A 22,752-nucleotide genomic window follows, 5' to 3' on the forward strand; every position below is an offset into this window, starting at 1 on the left:
TGTCCCCAGCCCCCATGACCCTTCTGTTCAGCCTTGCCCCATCATGAGCTAGAAAGCCACTTCCTACCCACTCTGGCTGGTTTTAAATCCCTGGGATACTCAGCAAAGTTCTGATGAATTGAACTGAACAGAACTGGGTTGGTTGTGAATGTGAGCAAGGGGGTGTTCTCCACCGAAGACATGAAGACCCACCATGGTGTCCACTCTGAGCAGACCTGGTGATCTCTCTGGTCCAACCGTTAGGAGGATGACCTTCTCCACGTCAATGATGAAAATGGGCAGTGACACGAGAGGCCCACCTGGTAGCTGGTCTGGGCAGCCTCCTGAGCCACTGCTTGGACTTTAAGGAGGGTGACCTTCTCTGTATCTATGGTGAAGGGGGGCAACTCCACCACGAAGGTTTCCCAATTCCTTGTAATGAGAAACACCACAGATGGGGGAGGGAATCAAGGAGGAAAAAAAAAAAAGGAAGATATTGAGCTGAAATGTTCTTGTCGCGCAATCTGGGCACTTGCTTTCGAACGAGGAAGAGACTTAGTTGTCAGAGCGGCCAGATGTGGGAGCGTCAGGCAGCAGCATGGAGGAACACAGGTTGGCAGGGGCGAGCGCGGTACGGTGGGCTAGTCCGGTCCCCTTGATCCTGGGGTCCTCCAAAGTGTCAAGTCACTAGGGGACCTTTTCCTACCTCTGTTGCTGCTCCGGGCAGCTGGCACTCCAGGTGGGCGAGAAGTTGAGGGTGGGCAATAAAAACTGCTGGGTGAAGGGCACCCAGGTGAAGATGGTTACTGGTGATGGGTACGTCTCGTAGCACGTGAAGCTGCATTGTAAGGTCTGAGTGAGTCCCAGGGACCCAGCCAGCTTGCAGTGAGTGTGTGTGGAGTTCTCTGTACAAGCCTGTGCCTGGGACATGGCTTGGATTTAGCCCAAAGGCTCGGGTGGGACGCCTTCGTGGAGCTGTGTGTCCTGCAGAGCGGGTGGCCTGCCCAGGTTACAGGTGCTGCTGAAGAGGGTGGCGTTGCATTCTGTGTCTGTGTGTTGCCCGATCATGGTGATACGTGGCACCCCAGAACCACAGCGAGATCAAAATGCCAGCTTGTGCCAGGGTCCCCCGTGGACCCACGCCCCTGCAAGGTGTTTCCTGTGTGCCTCGAATTTGAGAGATGTTGTTCTGAGACAAGGTCTCAGCGCCTTCTTTCCAGCTGACATCTGTGTAAAGCTGAAATCTTTAAAAGAGGAAAGAAAACCCAGCCTGGTGAAAACCAAAAGAAGAGGGAAAGTGGGTACAAAAGGCAAAATAGGGCACGATTCCATTTACAGGGAACAAGCAGACGGGCAACTCCACAGAGACAGAAAGTGGGTTCATGGTGTCTGGGGGCTGGGGGCGTGGGCTGGGGAGTGACAGCTCATGCGGACGGGGTCTCCTTCTGGAGGGGTGAGAAGGTTCTGGAACCAGATAGAGGTGGTGGGATACACAACATTATGAATGTCCTAAGTGCTGCTGAGCTGTACGTTTTAAAGGGCGAATTTTATACCATGTGAATTTTGCCGCGACTTTAAAAACAATCAAGGCAACAAATAAAAGAATGAGATTTCACTGGGCTTTGGTCGTCCGGCCACTTCTGTGAGGGTACCAGGAGCTGCCTCGTAGGACGGGGGTGAGAATTAAACCAGGCTCTGTCTGCACATGATGCATCATAGCACTGATGATCTCATGCTCTGCGTGAACTGTCCTCTGGAGGTTTCTCGCCATCCTCGACCAAGAGCCGGGGGCTGCGATGGACCGCTGATCTAAAGCAGCGACCTTTGGGTGGATTTCTGTGTCCCTCTGTGGTGTGTGAGAACTTGGCTGTTTTTTTTAAGTCAGGTTTACAGAAGTTTCTGGTTTTGCCCCATCACAATGAGCAAGAAGCCAAGGCAGTTTCGGTTCAGAGGAAGCTGAATGGGGAACTGTGCTGTAGGGTGTCGATCAGTCTAAGATAGTGTGTATCCTTGGGTACCCGCTGCGTGTCCATCCCGCTTCCCAAGGCAGGTACGATGCGAGGCACTAAGGAGGAGAAAAGTGCACCCAGGAAGCTGACGGGACAGAGGGCCAGGTGATGGGCGCAGGTGCTGTAACCGCTGAGGACTAAGGTGCTCCGGGCCGTGGCCCTTCCGCGGCCCATCCCCCGCCCTGTTAAGTGAGGCTCAGCTCCAACCGCAAGGGCAGTGCACAAATTGCGGATGTGAAAATCAAGGCAAGAGTCGCTGCGGGCGTGCACTGACCCAGGAAGGTTCTCTCTCAGAGCCTCTGGGTGCCCCGGCCCCAGCACAGAGGACGGGGACAAGACCCAGAGGAAAGCTGGCTGGTCCGGGGTCCCGTTCGCACGTGGAGGAAGCTGGGTGCTTTCCCATCGTGGGAGAAGGGCAGGAGATGTCAGGCGGGTGGGGAACTTGGAACAGGTCGGCTCTGTGGTTTTTATTTCCTCTCTGATAGCAAGTGAGGTCCCAGGGAGCGGGGGGGGGGGGGGGGGGGGGAGTTGGGGGCAGGAATCTGAGGCTGGATGCTTGTCTCCAGGTGTGCGGTGGCCCAGGTATGCACACCTGAAAAAGGGAGTGGGTGGGGTCCTCCATTGTTGGGACCCAGCCAGGAGGAGATGGTGAAGGTTCAGGGAATCTATTTCCTTTCTCCCTCCTCCCTCCCTCCCTTCCTTCCTTCCTTCCTTCCTTCCCGGCTCCAATAGATGAGCCAAGCCAGTCCAGCCTTCAACAGAGGAGGTGGGAAAGGAGGCGCGTTCATGGAAACAGCGAATTAAACGCAGGAGGTGCTGGCAGCTTCTTAGCAGAGGCAGCTGGGGTGTGAGGAGAGGGTGTCCGGTGCCTGTGGAGCGCCAGCAGGCTCGGGACGCTCCTGAACACGTCTCCGAGCGGGGGCAGGGTCCAGATGATAACGGGCCAGGGGGACTGGGCGTGTGAAGGCAGCTGGGGTGAAGGGGTCTTTGCTGGTGGAGATGGCTCACGGAAGTCGGGAGGTCCCCCTTGTACAATGGATGCCAAAGTCACCCAGAGTGACACAGGCCACGGAGGAGCTGGGCCAGCGGTCCGCTGATGGCGGGTCCTGTAGGTCTGAGAGCCTTGGCGGAAGATGGAGGAGCCCCCTTGGTGGGGCTGGAGCCCAGGAGGGAGATACGAGAATGTGGAGAAGGAGGTCCAAGGGGTCGGCGTGCTGGGCATAGTGGGAAAAAAAGCAGAGGCAGGACAGGATTGGATAGAGAAGGAATGAATTAGGGAAATGCCAGGAGGAAGGAAGGCCAGGAGGGAGGGGGGAGGGAGGGGGAGGGAGGGAGGGAAGAAAACTTGTGGTCCTTTCTTAGGGCAGCCCCCAGTCAACTAAAACACCAAGAGACAGAGGCTGCGTTTAGACCAATAGACTCCATAAATGCAAGGAAATTACAGAAAATATGATCGTGCACCATAAAATGCAGAGAGAGAGGGCCCTCCAGGAGAGGATGAAGCGTTAGAAGGATGGGCTTCTGGGAGCGCAGAGAGGTGAGGTGCGCACTGGCAGAACTCAGCGCCAGAGAAGGAAAGGCCACATTCCAAGTCACAGCAACACCAGATAATGAATCACCACAACCAAAGACACTGTTGGGGAAACGGTGAGCAGAGTCGCAGGTGCCACCCCAGACCCAGCCGGAAGACCAGGTGTCTTCTGTGGGGTGTGGCTTTATCGGAATAGAGCATGGTGCTTTTGCAGTACTATTTTTTGGTAATGTTAATTGACTTTGTGTAAGGCAGTTGTGGGTTTACAGAAACATTAGGTGGAAAGTAAGGGGAGTCCTACGTACCCACTTCCCCTACAGATAGTTCCCGTGACGGACACCATTCATCAGTGTGGCGCATGTCTTACAATTGATGGAGCAAGTTGGACGCAGGATTCTTGACTCAAGTTCATAATTTGCATTAGGGGTCAGTCTTGGTGTTGCACATTTCATGGGTGTGGACAAACGCATGATGACCTGTATCCATCATTATATATAGTGTCATGCAGAGTAGTTTCATTGCCCTAAAAATCCCCTGTGCTCCACTTCTTCATCCCTCTTCCTCTCTTAACCCCTGGCAACCATTGATGGTTTTGCTGTCTGCACGGTTTTGCTTTGTCCAGACTGTCGTAGAGCTGGAATCATGCACTACAAGCCCTTTTCAGATTGGTTCCTTTACCCAGTCACGTGCACTGAAAGTTCCTCCTTGTCTCTCTGTGTACTGACTGTTCCTATTTTTCTGTTTTGTTCCTAATGACGCTTTTTAATTGTTGCAACACTCAAGTTTTAAAAAATATTTTAAGATCTCAAAAAATGTGTTAATATCATAAAGGAAACCTGAACACGTATTTCTTGTTCCACTCTCCCCAAATCCAGTCTGATTAGTAAGAGAGAGTCAGAGCAATGAGACACAAAGCAAAGGGGCTGTAATTTTCCCCAAAGCATCTTTTTTGTAAAAAAAAAAAAAATTTTATTTATTTATTTTTGGCTGCATTGGGGCTTCCTTGCTGCGCATGGGCTTTCTCTAATTGTCGCGAGCGGGGGCTACTCTTCGTTGCGGTGAGCAGATTTCTCACTGCGGTGTCTTCTCTTGTTGCGGAGCACGGGCTCTAGGCGCGAGGGCTTCAGTAGTTGTGGCTCGCGGGCTCTAGAGCGCAGGCTCAGTAGTTGTGGCACACGGGCTCAGTAGTTGTGGCTCGTGGGCTCTAGAGCGCAGACTCAGTAGTTGTGGCACACGGGCTTAGTTGCTCTGCGGCATGTGGGATCTCTCGGACCAGGGCTCGAACCCGCTTCCCCTGCATTGATGGGCAGATTCTTAACCACTGCGCCACCAGGGAAGCCCCCCAAAGCATCTTATAATCACCGTGATGTGGCAACCATGGATTCATGGGTCACCTGAGCCACGAATTCCAAGTCCTGGTCCCCGTATGGTCGACAGAAAACGTCCCCCAAAACACCCACGTCCTAATCCCTAGAAACTTTGATATGTTACCTTACATGACAGACAGGACTAAGTGAAAAGTATTGAGATGGTGGATTATTCTGGATTATCTGGTTGAGCTCAGTGTCATCACAAGTGTCCTTATAAGAGAGAGGCAGTGCTGTGATGATGAAGAGGCTGGAGTAATGCACTTTGAAGATGGAGGGGGACCATGCACCCAGGAAGGAGGTGGCTTCCGGAAGCTGGAAAAGCCAAGGAAACGCGTTCCCCTGTGGAGTTTTCACAGGGAAGCAGCTCTCTGCCAATTTCTTGATTTTACCCCAAAGGGACCCTGTCAGACTTCTGATCTGCAGCACTGCAAGAGATGAAGTGCGGAGTTTTTAAAATGCCAAGTCTGGGGCTTCCCTGGCGGCGCAGTGGTTAAGAATCCGCCCGCCAATGCAGGGGACGCGGGTTCGAGCCCTGGTCCGGGAAGATCCCACATGCCGCGGAGCAACTAAACGGCCTGTGCGCCACAACTCCTGAAGCCCACGCACCTAGAGCCTGAGCTCCGCCACAAGAGAAGCCACCGCAGTGAGAAACCCCCGTGCACCACAACGAAGAGTAGCCCCCGCTCGCTGCAACTAGAGAAAAGCCCGCATGCAGCAACAAAGACCCAACACAACCAAAAATAATAAATAAATTAAAATAAATTTATAAAAAAATCAAAAAAGAAAATGCCAAGTTTGTGGGAATTTGTTACAGGAGCACAAGGAAAGTAACACAGTTTTCTTGGGGGGCAGGAAAAGCTCCCCGGTTTCCACGCTCTGTGGGGAACTGTACATCCACGTCAGGCTCAGCGCCTACAAACTCATGACATCTGTCTGATTTTGTGTCTGTCTTTCTGCTCATTTATCAACTTCCCTCATCGGGTGTGAATAACAAAGGGATCAAAGTGTGAAGCAAGCTTGTCAGAGAGAGAGTCTCCTAGCATAAAGATAATATAAATAAGTCACAGAATGTCCTTATGTATCAATATTATTTATAAAATTGTTCATATTCATACAAACATGGATTATTTCTATATATTTCACATTATATTTACAATTTTATATGAAGATCTCTATTATAAATGAAGAGATAGATTTTATAATTAATGCATAGGGGAATTATATAATAATGTATATAAATGGCTTATATTTTCTTTACATAGACCATCCCTGCTATTCTGTTCCCAACTTCAGCAGCTGCTCCAGGGGCTATACCTGCTTTTAGCACAGTCTGCTCTGGAGAAATAATCCACTCAATTTGTAAAATGTGTATCCAGCGCCCTGATACCCATATGCTGGGGATGCATTTCTGGGGATAGAGAAACAGCTATGGCTGGGGGCTTACAGTCTCTCAGGGCAGAGAGAAAGACACTGCCCAGAGGGATTCCCATCCACAGACTCTGATAACCACGTTGGAGACTCAGGGTTTGGGTTTCCCCAAATGCACTGCATGGAGGGACCCTCGTCCTCAGGCTCTGGAGAAAGGATGCTGAAGGGTCAGGTGGAGGGTCTCCCAAGGGTCTCCCACTGCATGAAGGAACCCCATCCTTGGGCGCGGTACATGGCCTTTCATTGCCTTTGACTTGGGAGTTATCCCCCAGCCTCCCAAGCCCTGCCACCATGTTACAGACCAGGCAGGTAGGCAACTTGCCCAAAGTGATTCAGGCGGTAACAGGGAAGGCTGGACGTGGTGCTCAGGCTTGAGGACAGGCTCTTGGTTCTGGGGCCATCTCTGAGGCTTACTGAAGCCTGAGGACCCCCTGTAGCCAACAGTGACCCAGGCTGGCCAGGTCACCATGCTGACCATCACCCTGGAGAGAGTCCTGTGTTTTTTCCCTGGACATCCCGCCAGGGAAACACCCCTGGTCTCCATGTCCAGACCCCCATGAAAGCTGATTTTCTCTTCCCCCAGCACTTTCACGTCCCTCGGTCAGCCCCCTGTGTGCCCTGGTGATGGCCGTTCTACTCTCCATGCTGCTGGTACCCTCACTCTGCCTGACCCAGGACCAATGGGATAAACGTATGAATGTGCTTCCCCTCTCCCCGTTGCTCCCATTCCCATGACCCTGGGTTCTGGGGGAAACATCCCAATGCCTGCATCTCATTTCATTTTATCCTCATATGCAATGGTCAACCGGCATCACACCTCCTGTTGTGCTCCCCCTGCTGGTGATGTGAATTCCCTCCCACCCATTCTGCAGACACAGGTGATGGTGGCCGACTCCCTTTACTATGGCAGGATCTGGATAAATAGCCTTTGCTGCTTCCTGTCTTCATTTATTTCCACAGTGGACATCTCCCCTTGCAGAAAGGGCAGGAAGGAGAGGTGGGAAAGGGGTAGGGGGTGATGAGGATGTGAGAGGGGTAGGGGCACAGTGATTCCCAGCCCTGATCTCTGCTCACAAGATGTGAGATGCATTGGTTAAGGGAGAATGGAGACGGGAGAAGAGTAGTTTCTGACTCCTGAGGCTGTATGTTTCAGATCTTCCAACCGTGGAACAGAACTCCAGTCTAAACATGAAGTTTGACCCAAAGACGACAAAATTAACTTGGGACTGCCAGGAAAACGCTACCTACGGGGAATGTGTGTTGATTCACAAGGAGAAGGGACAGATTAAAAAAAAGGTAAGATGGATTGGATGTGCTCGATCACTGTTCTTTGTAGAGCTCTCGTCAAGCAGGACAAATAAAAAACATACGCGTGACACTGGGACACATCACAGACTCATGGTTCGAAGTGCACCAGGAAAGTGCTGCTGTGTCCAAGATGTGTCCAGAGGGCTGATTCCCTGAGAGGACCCCATTCCTCTCTCAGGCATCCCTATTCCAATTAGCCTGGGGACTCCTGGCTGCCTGCAATGGCAGCCTTTTGCTCAGTTGATCCACCTGCAAGACTTAATCCTGAGAGAGAAATAACATTAGCTCTGCCTGTTCAATGGAAATAAAGTAAACAGACTGACTTGGATACAATGTAAACGTGACACCTGTGAGAGAAGGGTGGGTATGAGATAGGACAAGAAAAGTCAATCCCATAAAAGAGGGTGTGAAGTTCCCATACAGTTTAAAGGGATGAGGGCTCTCATATTAAAAGGTGAGCTCTGGGACTTCCCCTGGTGGCACAGTGGTTAAGAATCCGCCTGCCAATGCAGGGGAGATGGGTTTGATCCCTGGTCCAGGAAGATCCCACATGCCGCAGAGCAACTAAGCCTGTGCGCCACAACTACTGAGCCTGTGCTCTAGAGCCTGTTCACCACAACTACTGAGCCTGCACGCCACAACTGCTGAAGCCCTCGCTCCTAGGGCCTGTGCTCCACAACAAGAGAAGCCACTGCCATGAGAAGCCCACACACCGCAATGAAGAGTAACCCCTGCTCGCTGCAACTAGAGAAAGCTTGCACACGGCAACGAAGACCCAACGCGGCCAAACATAAATAAATAAAATAAAATAAAAAGAAAAGGCGAGCTCTATTCTGACCTTATGAAGGCTGCTAGTTGGCGTCTTGCCAAAGAAGGTACCTGGGGGAGATGTCACAGAGGGAGGTGGATGTCATCACAGGGTCAGGGTAGGAGCAAACAACCAGGATGTAACGAAAGAAGACTGATGCTTAATTCACTGGCTGGTGACATCTTTTCAGGTCAAAGACAAGGAATGTCAGTGCACCTTTCAGGACTGTTCTCTCCATGGGGGAGTCACGCTCACTGTCGAAGTAAATATCAACCAAAGACGAATTTCAGAAACACTGGTCTACCTGAACCCAGGTAGGGAAAACACGGTGGTGATTCTTCTCCTTCCCACATGAGCATCAGGGTACATTCCCCCACTTTTTTCTGCTATATGGAGATAGAATTGACACATAGGAATTGCACATATTTAAGAGGTACATTTGGTGGGCTTTTCGTTGTTTGTTTTTTTATCTTTTTGGCCACGCTGCGCAGCTTGTGGGATCTTAGTTCCCAAACCAGGGATTGAACCTGGGCCCTCAGCAGTGAGAGCGCAGAGTCCTAACCACTGGACCCCCAGGGAATCCCCACATTTGGTGTCTTGATGTACGTATACTTTGTGAAATGATTACCACAATTGAGCTATTAACGTATCCATCCTGTCAAGTAGTTTTTTTTGTTTGTTTGTTTTGTGGTGAAAACCCTGGAGATCTACTCTCTTAGTGACTTTCAAGTGAACAATCCAGTATTTTAACTATAGTCACTATGTTATGCGTTAGGTCCCTGGAACTTACTCATCTTACAGCTGGATATTGGTACCTTTTGACAAACATCTCCCCATTTCCCCCACCCTCCCTAGCCCCTGGAACCCCCATTCTATTCTGTTTCTATGAGTTTTCGTTAGATTCCACATATAAGTGAATCATATAGTATTTGTCTCTGTCGGATTTATTTCACTTAGCATAATACCCCCCAGGTCCATCCATGTTGTTGCAAATGGCAGAATTTCCTCCCTTTCATGGCTGACTAATATTCCTCCTTGTGTGTGTGTTTGTGTATGTGTATCACATCTTCTTTATTCATTCATCTGTCCACACAGACACTTAGTTTATTTCCATATCTTGGCTTCTGTGAATAATTCTGCAGTGAAGATGGGGGTGCAGATATCTCTTCGAGATCCAGATTTTATTTCCATGGAACATACACTCATAAAAAGGATCGCTGGAGGGCTTCCCTGGTGGCGCAGTGGTTGAGAGTCCGCCTGCCGATGCAGGGGACAGGGGTTCGTGCCCTGGTCCGGGAAGATCCCACATGCCGCGGAGCGGCTGGGCCCGTGAGCCATGGCCGTTGAGCCTACGCGTCCGGAGCCTGTGCTCCGCAACGGGAGAGGCCACGACAGTGAGAGGCCCGCGTACCAAAAAAAAAAAAAAAAAAAAAAAAGGATCACTGGATCATATGATAGTTCCATTTTTAATTTTGGGGGGAATCGCCACACTGTTTCCCATGGTGGCTGCACCAATTTACATCCCCACCAACAGGGCACAAGGGTTCCCTTTTCTCCACATCCTTGTCAACACTTGTTATTTCTTGTCTTTTTGATGAGAGCCGTTCTGACAGGTGCGAGGTGATACCTCATTGTGGTTTTAATTTGCATTTCCCTGACAATTAGTGATGTTGAGCATCTTTTTAGGTACCTGTTGGACATTTGGATGTCTTCTTTGGAAAAACGTCTATTCAGATCCTCTGACTGTTTTTAATCAGATTATTTGTTTTTTGCTCTTGGGTTGCTTGAACTCTTTATATATTTTGGATATTAACTCCTTATCAGATACATATGGTTTGCAAATATTTTCTCCCATTCCATAGGTTGGCTTTCCGCTGTGTTGATTGTTTCCTTTGCTGTGCAGAAGTGTTTAGTTTGATCCAATTCTAGTTTTCTACTTTTGTTTTTGTTGCCTGTGCTTTTGGTGTTAAATCCAAAAAATCATTGCTGGGACAAATGTCAAGATGTTCTTTCCCTATGCTTTCTTCTAGGAGTTTTACAGTTTCAGGTCTTATATTTAAGTCTTTAATCCATTTTGACTTGATTTCTGTATGTGGTGTGGGATAAGGACCCAATTTCATTCTTCTGCATGTGGATAGGCAGTTGTCCCATCATCATTCAGTAAAGACACTAATCCTTTCTCCCTGGTGTGTTCTTGGCAGGTTTATCAAATATCAGTACACCATAAGTGTGGGAATTTATTTCTGGGCTCTTTACTCTGTTTCAGTTATCTCTACATCTACTTTTATGCCATCATAGTACAGTTTTACTTACTGTAGCTTTGTAATATATCTTGGGATCAGGCAACATGAAGCTTCCAGCTTTGTTCTTCTTGCTCAAGATGGTTTTCGCTATTTGGAGTCTTGTGGTTCCATACGAATTTTAGGACTGTTTTTTCTTTTTCTTTAAAGAATGTCATTGTGGTTTTGATAGGAGTCACATTGATCTATAGATCACTTTGGGTAGTATGGACATTTTAACACTATTAATTCTTTCAGTCCATTAACACAGGGTGTCTTTCCATTTATCTGTGTCTTTTTTCATTTCCCTCATCAATGTCTTGCAACATTGAACTTACAAGCCTTTCACCTCCTTGGTTAAGTGTATTCCTAGGTACTTTACTCTTTTTGTGGCTATTGTAAATGAGATTTTTTTTTCTTAATTTCTGTTTCAGCTATGTCATTGTTACTGTGTGGAAATGCCACTGATTTGTGTATGTTGATTTTGTATCCTGCAACTTTACTAAATGTATTAGTTTCAATATTTTTTTTTTGTTTAGTCTTAGGGTTTTCTACATATATGATCATATCATCTGCAAACAGAGATCATCTTACTTCTTCCTTTCTGATTTGAATAACTTTATTTCTTTTTCTTGTCTAATTGCTCTGGCTAGGACTTCAGGTACTATGTTAAATAGGAGTGGTGAGAGTGGGCATCCTTGTCTTGTACAGGACCTTAGAGGAAACGCTTTCAGTGTTTCTCCATTGAGTATGACATTAGCTGTGGGATTTTCATATTTGCCCTTCATTGTGCTGAAGTAAATCCTTTTTATACCTATTTTGTTGAGAGTTTTTATCCTGAATGGATGTTGAATTTTGTCAAACACTTTTTCTGCATCTATTGAGATGATTATGTAGTTTATCTCTTTCACTCTGTTAGTGTGGTGCATCACGTTGATTGATTTGCATATGTTGAATCATTCTTACATTCAAGGGATAAATTTGACTTTTAACATGCTGTTGGATGTGGTTTGCTAACATTTTGTTGGAGATTTTTACATCTATGCTTATTAGGGATATTGGCCTGTAATTTTCTTTTCTTGTGTCTTTGTCTGGCTTTGGTATCAGAGTGATGAGTGACGCTGACCTCAGAAAATGAGTTTAGAAGTGTTCCCTCTTCTCTTTTTGGGAAGAGTTTGAGAAGAATTGGTATTGATTCTTCTTTGAACCATGAAGCTATCCGGTCCATCCCCCTTTAAACTCCATGTACAAATTATTTTGTTTCTGTCTCTTCCCAGGTGGGGAGGGCACAGCTGCCCAAAACTTCTCCTGTCTTATCTACAATGCGGACTTCATGAACTGCACCTGGGCCAAGGGCCAAGCAGCGCCCAATGACGTTCAATATTTTTTGTATATAAGAGACTCAAAGTAAGTGTTGACCGCATGTAGACAACCCTGAGAAATACAGTGAAGAACGAAATATGCCCTGATTGTTCTCTGAACACTTTGGAATCTTACAGGAAAAAAATCGAAAGAGAATGTCCTCATTACCTAAAAGACTCAGGAACCCACGTGGGATGTCACCTCCAAGACCTCTCGGGATTAACTTCGTACAGTTACTTCCTGGTTAACGGTACCAGCCAAGAAGCAGGAATCCAGTTCTTCGATTCGGTTTTGCTGTTAAAAGAAATAGGTGAGAGCAACCACCTGTGATTTAACCACTGCCTAGTAGGTCCGACAGAATTTGCGTTGAAATCTGCGTAAGTTTCCTGGAGATGCTGTAACAAATGACCACAAACTGGGAGGCTTAAAACAATGGAAATGTATTGTCTTGCAGTTCTGGAGGTCAGAAATCCAAAATCAAGGCATTGGCAGGGTTGGTTCCTTCCGGACTGTCTGAAAGAACTTCTGCTCCCATGCCTCTTTCCTAGCTTCTGGTGATGGCCAGGAGTCCTTGGCTTATGGTTGCATCATTTCAATCTCTGTCCACATGTCCATCTTCCTGGTATATCACAAATCTCCCTTCCTTCCTTTTATACAGACACCAGTCATTGGATTTAGAGCTCATCTTATCCAGAATGACCTCATCTCAAGATCCTTAATTACTCAGTCAAACATGTCCACAAATTAGAGAGACAGCCACCCGAGAAGAGCAGGCATGGTAGCTCCACACCCTTTGCCCATGCCTTGCCCTATGCATCTCTTCTGTCTGGCTGTTCCTGAGTTATGTCCTTTTATTGTAAAATAGTGATCTAGTAAGTAAAATGTTTCCTGAGTTCTGAGAGCTTCTCTTGCAAATGAATCAAACCCACGGAGGAGGTCAGGGTAATCTTTGATCTATAGCAGGTCAGTTGGAAGCACAGGTGATGACCTGGACTTGGGATTGACATTTGAAGTGGGAGGACTGAGCCCTTCACCTATGGAATCTGACGCTACCTCCAGGTAGATAGTGTCAGAACTGAGTTGAATCATAGGACACCCAGCTGGTGTCAGAGAATTGCTTGGTGGTGTTGGGGGTCGGAGGGAAGTCCCACACATTAGAACTGGGTGCAGAATCCTAAGTCCCGATCACAACAATAGGCCAGAGGAGTTATATCCCTTACTTTTTTCTGAGCTGGAAAATCCAGTGTAAGTATCCTAGGGATAGAGCATCTCATCTCTAAATTTAAAGACGATCAGATCTACTCAATGTGGAAGTGGAGTCCATGAGATTCACAGTCACAAGAGAAGCTTCACACAGCCAAGCTGTCCAAACAGACCTTCAAAGATTCCAACAACAGAATTGAGTCTCAGCTTTTAGAATGGAACAGATGCCCATCAAAATGCAGTCAGATACAGAACTCCCATCCTGTTGATTGCTGGCATGCACCGTCATGGGGTCACTGTTTGGATATCTGTTCAACGATGAAGGACACTGAAGTTCCTTGACCTTTTCAAACATGCATCAACTCCCCCATTTGGAAACCATGACTTTGCTAGCTCCATGTGGACCCAATTGCTCCAAGCCCCCATCTTTCCCTCCTTCCCTCCCTTTGGGTAACCTGCTACAAGGACAAGTGTACACCCAGTTGAATCTACCCAGATGCCACCTCCTCTTTCTCTCCTTAGAATGTGACAGTCCAAGCCCCTCCACCCATCCTGGACCACTGTGAATTTACTTCTTCTTCTTCTTTTTTTTTGCCAGCTCTTTCTCTTCTTTCTAGCGCTCTGCTCCAGGCTGGTCTCTTGAAGATACTCCCGTATGCCAAACAATGTCTTCTCTTGAACGCCAGCCCCTCTTTCTACCTGCAGGCTCCCTGATCCCATAGGATAGTCCAGGCCTCTTAAGGCTAAAGTCATTTCAAACCAGCCTCTCTCCTGCCCTCCAAACCCATCACCACCTACCTCCCCAGGTCTTCTTTTTTTTAAAATTTTATTTATTTTTGGCTGCGTTGGGTCTTCATTGCTGCGCGCGGGCTTCCTCTAGTTGCGAGGGCTAGTCTTTGTTATGGCGCACGGGCCTCTCATTGTGGTGGCTTCTCTTGTTGTGGAGCACGGGCTCTAGGCGCGCGGGCTTCAGTAGTTGTGGTGCATGGGCTTCAGCAGTTGTGGCTCACAGGCTCTAGAGCACAGGCTCAGTAATTGTGGCTCACTGGCTTAGTTGCTCTGCGGCATGTGGGATCTTCCCAGAACAGGGCTCGAACCCATGTCCCCTGCATCAGCAGGTGGATTCTTAACCACTGCGCCACCAGGAAAGTCTCCCCAGGTCTTGTTGAACTGCAACTTCCTCCCTTCTGCACATGGCGGCCTGATGATTGATATCTTCCCCAAGAGACGACACTCAGACCCACCCCTGCCTCCCGGTGACCTTGGTGAGGCACCATCAATGTTGTGAAGGCAGAACTGGGTCTCCTCTCTGTGGTCCAGGGGAAGCATTCTGGATTAGAGGTGTCTGCTGGGTTCTCATTACAGAGCAATACAACCCACCCAACAATATCACCGTGCACTGCAACGAATCACACTGCTTCATCCGGTGGGAAAAGCCCAGGACCCGAAAAACATTGTCCATCAGGGAGTTTCAGTACCAGCTGGACATCCAGAGACAGGTGAGTGGACACTGCTCCAAGCAGGGCACCACACCTCAAGAAGCTTGGCAGCCACCCCCATGACCCACCATGAGAACCTGGGGCACATGAGGTGGGCTCAGAATGGGTGAACATCTGGGAAAATTCAGGGTCTGCTCCAAGCCCACCTGGACCCAGTGTAGACAAGGAGGAACCTATGCTCCAAGCCCACCTGAATTCTTATCAGGATCCATAACCAGCTGAGGTTCTAGAAGGAGCCATGAGCAGGGGCACCCTCCCTCCTGTGGGCATGTTCCATCCTTCTATTTGGGGGCCACTGCAGGTTAGGGGGGACAGTAGGAGCTCAACCCTTTGTTGGACCCTGACTGTTTTCGTTTTTCCTGACTGTGCTCAAAGGGGGAGATTGGATGAGACCCATGAAAAACCTTCAAAATGGAGAGAAATAAACATTCTATTTTGGTCTGGATTTTTTTTTTTCTAGAGTAATACCGGAAGCAGTGGAAATCAACTGGTGAGTTACAGCTCTGACCCAAAATATCACCCTTGTAGCTTAAACGTACGATGTTGGGCAATGGACACGTGCCAACTGCAAACTTCGTCCAGCGGTGGCCAGGATGGGGACGGGGTAAAAACCAGAGGATGGAGGTTTCCTAGAGTACTGTCCAGTCAGTGATATAGGGGCACCCCCCCGGTAGGCCCCTGGATGGGGTCTCCCTCTTCTATCCATGTTGGTCAAGGAAATATTCCTTGGAGTGTCAAGGGGATGATGTCTTCTTCCAAAATTCCTCTCAAGGTTGATCATCAAAGTAATTTTTGTTGATCTTTTCTAAGTTTCACCACCACTCTGACCTCAGTATCCTCCTCTGTCCAATGAGGAAGTCGAACTTGGTCCTCTTAACATCATTTACAGGGGCATTATCCATCCATGGGCGGGTTCATACCCACTGTAGCTCTTGAATCATTTCTGCATCTATACTTACGATCCTAGCAACTCCAGGAGTGGTTACTCGGAAAATGGCAGAATCACTCATTTTCATTATTCCCTTAAGCATTCCTCCCAAGTTCTCAGGACGTAAAATACCACATTCATGCCCAGATTGGGAGAGTGTGGCTTTGAATCTTTCACTTCAGTTGGGCAACTGAAAAGACACCCGCATTCTGTTTCTCAACACAGGCAACAACTCTGTCTAACTTTCTGTTTTCTCCAAAGATTGTGGTGTCTGGTGACTCGGGGAATAAATACAGCTTTCCGAGACCGGGGTTCAGAGCCAAACATACTGTGAAGATCAGGACGGCAGATGCCCGGAAAGCCCACTGGGGTGCCTGGAGTCAGCCAACTGAGTTTGGTACGTGTCCCGAGATCATCACCAGACAGATCCTGGCATCCTGAATTCATCTCTGAGCCATTCTGGGAGGGGTTCCTGTCCACCAGCCCCCGCAACACTGTTCCCCTGGCAACAGCAAGGGCTCGTGAGAGGGACCCTTTAAGAATAACTAAGAGCCTTCCTAAGCCTCCGCCCCACCAGGAAATGACCCATCCCTCCTGGTCACACCAAACAGCCCTCACGGTCCACCTCTGATCAGGATACAGCTCACATCCAAACTGGCTCTGTTTCTTTCTAATCGGGGGAGGGCTAACCTGACAGATTTTGGTTTTTTGGGGTTTTTTTGCGGTACGCGGGCCTCTTACTGTTGGGGCCCCTCCCGTTGTGGAGCACAGGCTCCGGACGCGCAGGCTCAGTGGCCATGGCTCACGGGCGCAGCCGCTCCGCGGCATGTGGGATCTTCCCGGACCGGGGCACGAACCCGCGTCCCCTGCCTCGGTAGGCGGACTCCCAACTACTGCGCCACCAGGGAAGCCCTAGCCTGACAGATTTGACTACCTTCCTCCTTCTAACTTTGGTCAGCTGGCAGGAATATAATGGTTTGGCCCTAAAGCCAATCTGATACTTAAGAGCCTGCCTTCCCTTCCATCCAGTCTCAAACACCTTCAGTGTTTTAGCAAGCACAGTATGCATACGGTTTTTTTTGTGGTTGTTTTTTTCTGATCCAAGATCAATGCCTTTGATACCTGCCGGTGTCGAATTTATGAAATGAAATAAGGATTCAGCGATATTTAATAAGCTGGAAGCGACAGCTGAGTACCGTAAGGAATTGATTTGCCATGTTGCACTTGTCAGCGGGTTCTTAGCCGTGACACCAAAAGCAGGAATGATGAAAGAAACAAATTGGTAAAGCGGACTTCATCAAAAATGAAAACTCTTGCGCATCAAAGGACACGCTCAAGACAGTGAAAAGACAACCCATGAAAAGGGAGGAAATATTTCAAATCATTTGATAAGGGCCAAGCCTCCAGAGCATATAAAGTATTCTGAGACGCCAAGAACAAAAACACTGACAACCCACTTTACAAATGGGTTTAAAATATGCCCCCACCACCAAAAAAATAAGAATAGACAAAAAGAATAGACTTTTCCCGGAACAGAGTTCTAAACAGACTTGGCTGACATCCGTGTGGCTTTTTCTGGTTTCATTTCCCCTCCGGAATACGCACTTTTGACAATTAACGTATCGCTTAAAATAAACAACGACAGCTTTGTGTAATAGGTCACATTTTATCTGTTCCTACTGAAAAATCTCACAATGGCGGCCCCTCCATCAGGTTATGAGGATCCTGGTAGAATTGGGATTTCTCATTGGCTTGTTAAATACTCACTGACAAAATGTGCCTTATTAGAAAAATAATGTGCTGTAAAGAGCACTTATCCTAAATGGCACGCGAAATTAGAGCTTAAGAAGAGATGGGACGCCATTTTGTTTAAAACCGTATGCCTGGAAATGTGTATTCATCCTTTTTTGGTCCGTTTCTAAATTGAATTCTCGGTCTTTGGGTTGCTGTGTCTTAAAATCGCTTTATGCGTTTTGGACGTGATCCCGGGGTCGTGTTGTCTCACGAATATCTTTTTGTGGAAGTTGCAGGACTGGGTCCTTTCCTTAGACGTCCGTCCTGCTCTGGGCATGTTTCCTCCTCCGTGAGCTAGTGAGGCCATAAGCTGGCTGGGTGGCGATCGCTCATGCCCCGGCCCCCGGCGTACTTGGCGTGTTCCCCTCTCTCTCCCCAGGCTCTGCGGAACCAGAATCCAGCCTGGTGCACGTCTACCTGCTGGTGGTCCTGGGGACCTTCGTCTGTGGCCTGACCATCAGCTGCCTTTTCAAAAGGTAACCTCAGGTCGTCCTAGGTGGGCATCCCCGTGGTCAGCGGAGGGGGCCGGTGTTTATTCCAAAGGCAGCCCCAATCGGCTGGCAAAAAAGAGAGGGCAGCCTGCAAACATCCCAGGCAGTCCTAGCAGCCAATTGGCGTGTGGGTTTTCTGGAGGAAAACTTGTCTGGAAAAAGGGAAGGAAGTTGGAGAGATGGAAAAACACACAGGAGAGAAACAGCTCTGAGGCTGCGTCCGTCAGTGGCAAGAGACCAACAAGGGTCTTTCCTGCCCCCAGACTCCTGCCGGGCGCCCCTCACAGCCCTGCTGTGCTCAGAGCTCTGCCTGCCCTCAGCCCCTTGGAGCTTCTGGAGTTCCCAGAAGGTCTCTCCTCCTCTGATTTTCATTTCCCCCAGCACAAGTCATTCAGCCCCGGCTCCCAGACCACTGCAGTCAGCCTGTCCACGGGCACCTCCGCAGTCATCTTTCCTGTTGTGTGACCCAGGCATCACACAGGGTCTGTGGCCACCGGGCAAATGCTTTGCAATGAACATGCAGACTAAACCTGCATGCATACGGCATGACGCCCTCTGCAAAGCATGGAGAGATTTTGCACCTGGAGACCCTCCTGCAGGATGTGGGGATGCTGTGGGCGTCCACCTGCGGCCCCTGTCCTGATGCCCCTGTCCTGGTCGGGCGTCCTGTTCTAAATGTCCCCCGGGACCAGGCGAGACACTGGTCTGCCCTGTGAAAGCAACTGTGAGGGACACTGGACCTGGGAGCAAAGAGGCGTTTGGGCACCCCGGCCACTGGCTGTGGTGACAGGGACAGATCTCGTGCCTTACACAGAAGACTTATCTTAAAGAAAAGATGTGTGAGTTTCCTGTAGCTGCTGGAACCAGTGACCACAAGCCAGAGGCTTAAAGCCACAGGCATCCATCCTCCCCCATCCTGGAGAGCACACCTCTGAGGTCAAGGTGTCTCAGGGTCACGTTCACTCCAGAGGCTCCAGAGGAGGGTCCTTCCCGCCTCTTCCAGCTTCTGGGGGCTCCAGGCGTCCCTGGGCTCGTGGCCGCCTCCCTCCCGTCTCTGCCTCTGTCTTCCTGGGGTCTCTCCTCTGTGTCTGTGTCTCTCCTCTTCTGTGTCTTAGAAGGACCCCGTCATTGGATGTAGGGCCACCCTCATCCAGGGGGACCTCATCTCAGACCCTTCACTTCATCACATCTGCAGAGACCTCGTTTCCACATAAACTCCCGCCCCCAGGTTTCAGGGGTCAGGAGGTGAATATATCTTTGGAGACTATCTTTCAACTCAGCACAAGCTCTCCTGATGATGTCACAGGACTGGAGGTACCATTCGTGTGGTGAGAAAGAAAACGCCCCTGTGAACATGCAGCGGACTGGGGTGCTGCGGGACCACGGAATATGCTGGTTAAGAGATAGCATTGAAAAGGCATGACAAAGGTGGCCCAATCTGGAACCGTGGGCTTCAAGGTTGGACAAGCCTCCTGGTCTTTAAACACAAGAGACCCCAGACTCCTCCAAGCTGCCGGAGACTGGACATGCCCCTCACTCCCATCCCTGTGTCCAAGGGAGTGAGTGAAGGTTCCAGAAAGACCCTCACAGAGTCTTTCATTTTCTCCATGGTCTAAGCCTGGAGTTGGTCCTTCTGTGATTCTTAAAGGAAATTGTTCTGAAGAAATGAGCCTGCATGGCATGTTTGCACGTGACATGACAACACGTCCCCTTCGGGTGCAAGAAGGAAAGTGGGCGTCTAGGTCTTTTTTTCACACGTTTCTTGTCTCACCAGGTTCCTAGGGATGAACAGGTTATTCCCGCCAATTCCACGGATCAAAGATAAATTGAGCGATAGCCATCAAATCGACCACCAGGTACATATGGGGTGGGGGGCAAGCCAGGATGGAGGAGAGGGGACAATGACCCCAGAATCTCAACTGTGTCCACCCAAAGGGGTCCACAGGGTGTGGCTGCCATCCCGTGTCCTGCTCCCTGGCCTTCTGCAGCGGTCAGGGACTGGGGTTTTACCTGCGAGCTGTGTCTGGGGAAATGGGGTGCGGGGAGAAGAAGAGAAGGAAGACGGGGAGGGAGAAAGAGAGAGGTAGAGACAGAGTGAAAGGGGTCAGACCAGATCTCCGGGAGCGGACAGCTCCCAGAGAGGATGAAAAAGGACAAGGGACAAGGGAGACGCCCCCTACGCGACACCCCCCTTGGGTGCACCCATCACATCTGCCTCTCCGTACGGCGGGCGCTACGTCTGCCTACTCCGCTGTCTGGCATCATATCCCCCAGCTGTCAGCTTGCTCACCTGCATTCTTGAACTGGGCAGCTCTCCTCTCAGGAGCACCGACCCACACCCTCTCCGGGTCCCTGGGACCTCCAGGGGCCCGCCCACCCTAGGGGGCCAGCATGAGACACGTCCCGCTACCCCTGAGCTCCGGGTGGCCCTAGCATATGTGGTACCCTAGGCTCAGATGTCCCTCCCACAAGCTCATCTGCCAGCTACAAGATCTGACGCAGAGAGCCGTCTCGGATTTCTAGCTAAACCCCCCATGGCCACTGCTCGCGGGGCTCCTGACACCCCCATCCTTCTCCCCAGCAGATCCTCTGGGAGAAATTTGCACATGACGCGGGAAAAGGTGACAAGGAAGAGGTCTTAGCCGTGGAAGAAGTCACAGAAGCCCCAGCGAATGCGTGAGCTCCAGGTGTCTGCATCCCCGGCACTTTCTGGAAGTCGTTGGTTTTTTTTTACAATTTCTTTTAATGTTTTTTCAATGTTTTGCTTAATTGTTGTGAATGTAGCTTTTTTAAATTGTTTTGAGCATTTTTCTACCTTTCTGTTCTGTTTTGTTTTGGTTTTTTACTCTGAAAACTAATGTGATGTTTTGCAAAGATGCTTTGTAGTTGGAGGGATGTTTCGAGGCCCGTGGACCCTGACCACGTAATGCGCCTTCCAGCCGCTCCAGGGAAACACCACCCCTTCCTCACAGGGAGGGGTCGGAGCTGCTGCTGGCCGCTGGGGCTGGGATGAGGGTCTGTGCCGCCGCCCGCCTCCACTGGCAGAAAATTGACATCCTCCTTCTTTCTCTACTGGCTGCAGTTCAGAAAGGAATGACTTTCCAGTGGCTGCTGTAACAGGACCACAATTGCCGAGTCGACACAGCGGACGCCTACTCATTATAGCTTGTAAGCCCTCCTGCCTACTTCTTACAGGGATGCTTGTGGGTGATGTCACACCCACCTGGTAATCCAGGACCATGTCCCCATCTCGAGATCGACATCCGGGACTTAATCACACCTGTAAAGTCCCTTCTGTCAGAAGGCAACATTTTTATAGGGTCCAGGCATTAGGATGTGGACCTCTTTGGGGACATTTTTCTGTCCACCCCACGGAGCCCAAGGAGGGAAGCTTGGTTGAGCGGCTGTGATGGGCGAGCTCAGAGCCGCCCTCACTCCTCCGAGTTCGCACCTGGCCCACTGGGCTCTGTGCCCCCTCCCCATACCTGCCCTGTGCATCCCTCCCACCTGACTTGGATCCTAAGTCAAAACCAGCTGAGTTACATGCTTTATCGTAAGCCAGCAAAGTCTTTGTTTTCAATTCCCGTCTTTGCCTGAGTCCCGTGAGCAGTTTTAGCAAATTATCAAGCCTGAGGAGGCGGGTCATGGGAAGCCCTGATTTATAGCCAGTCGTTCCGAAGTCCGGGCTGCCCGGGGCTCCCACCTGGGGGTCTGAAGGGAGTGAGGTCTGGAGTCTTGGGGAGCCGGTTGTAGGCGTTGGAAGATGGCCCAGCAGACCGCACACACCCGCATGAAAGGCAGAGCAGCTGAGCATTTTACTGCACGGATGTCACATCTCAAGAGAAATGAGTTATTTATGTCTGCGAGTCTGTTTCTGCTTTGTATATAAATTCATTTATTTTTTAGATGCCGAAGTGATGATTACCAAAGGAGAAAGGAAGTGGGGGAGGGGATAAATCAGGAGTTTGGGATTAAGAGATACAAACTACTATACATAAAATCGATAAGCGACAACGATTTACTTTGTAACACAGGGAACAATATTCAATATCTTGTAATAACTTGGAGTGGAAAATAATCTGAAAAAATATATATATATTTAACTGAATCACTTTGTCGTACACCTGAAACCAACACAACATTGTAAATCAACTAGAATCCCATATAAAATAAAAATTAAAAAAGAAACTAAGGTCATTCTAATGGAAAAAAACGAGTTCTTGGACTGATGCCCCAGGCACTCAGGACCTAATGCCCCCGTATCCTCTGTGGCCCCAGTGGTGATCGGCTGCAACGTCCCAGCCCATCATCTCCCCGATGCTCCCGTCTCTGCCACCCGGGAGGCCCGGCCTGGACCCTCCCGGTGACTGTGTGGTTTGCACAATGGTGCCCCTGTGCTCACACGAGGGGTCAGCGGCTGCAGAGGCAGACTTTCAGGAACTTTCAGGCCACAGCATTGCCCAACAGGATGTGTGAGGCTGGCACAGCTGGGGTGGTGGGATTGGTCCCAGTGACACCAGCCGTCTCCCCGGCATCCTCTCCCCGTGGGAGGGCAAAGGGTGAGCATGTGCTTCCTGGGGAGCCCCCTCGGGGCAGCTGTGTAGTTGCCTAAGTTGCCTCCTTATATAGAGAGTTGAGGCACTGGGTCAGCAGAGACTGACCGGGCACAGATTCACGCCCCGGGCTCTGTCCTAGGATCACGGGGTACCAAGGGGCCCTGGAAGGCGGAGACAGAAGAAAAGTCCCGCCCCAACGGAGCGCTC

The 22,752-nt window shown here is 49.6% G+C and overlaps 1 protein-coding gene across 1 annotated transcript; it reads left to right on the forward strand.

The window, feature by feature from the left end:
- The first annotated feature begins 516 nt into the window (after positions 1-516).
- Positions 517-22,333, forward strand: LOC309817747 (granulocyte-macrophage colony-stimulating factor receptor subunit alpha-like). Its single transcript, XM_082647026.1, has 13 exons — positions 517-591; positions 6,901-7,008; positions 7,471-7,613; positions 8,624-8,747; positions 11,990-12,119; positions 12,212-12,384; positions 14,643-14,776; positions 15,237-15,266; positions 15,966-16,101; positions 17,878-17,974; positions 19,764-19,845; positions 20,571-20,676; positions 21,072-22,333. The coding sequence occupies exons 1-12, from the start codon at positions 555-557 to the stop codon at positions 20,667-20,669; spliced, it is 1,293 nt and encodes a 430-aa protein (XP_082503152.1). The 5' UTR covers positions 517-554; the 3' UTR covers positions 20,670-20,676; positions 21,072-22,333.
- Positions 22,334-22,752: the final 419 nt, after the last annotated feature.

The sequence above is a fragment of the Grampus griseus genome (assembly GCF_964374135.1).
Source record: "Grampus griseus genome assembly, chromosome: Y".
Taxonomy (NCBI): domain Eukaryota; kingdom Metazoa; phylum Chordata; class Mammalia; order Artiodactyla; family Delphinidae; genus Grampus; species Grampus griseus.

What these genes read in the sequence shown, in the direction of transcription:
- LOC309817747 (XM_082647026.1), top strand. Translation starts at nt 555, where the DNA reads ATGTGGGAGCGTCAGGCAGCAGCATGGAGGAACACAG. An exon ending in CCAGGACCAATGGGATAAAC is followed by an intron (nt 7,009 to 7,470) that starts GTATGAATGTGC and finishes TGTATGTTTCAG; the next exon opens with ATCTTCCAACCGTGGAACAG. An exon ending in ACTGGTCTACCTGAACCCAG is followed by an intron (nt 8,748 to 11,989) that starts GTAGGGAAAACA and finishes GTCTCTTCCCAG; the next exon opens with GTGGGGAGGGCACAGCTGCC.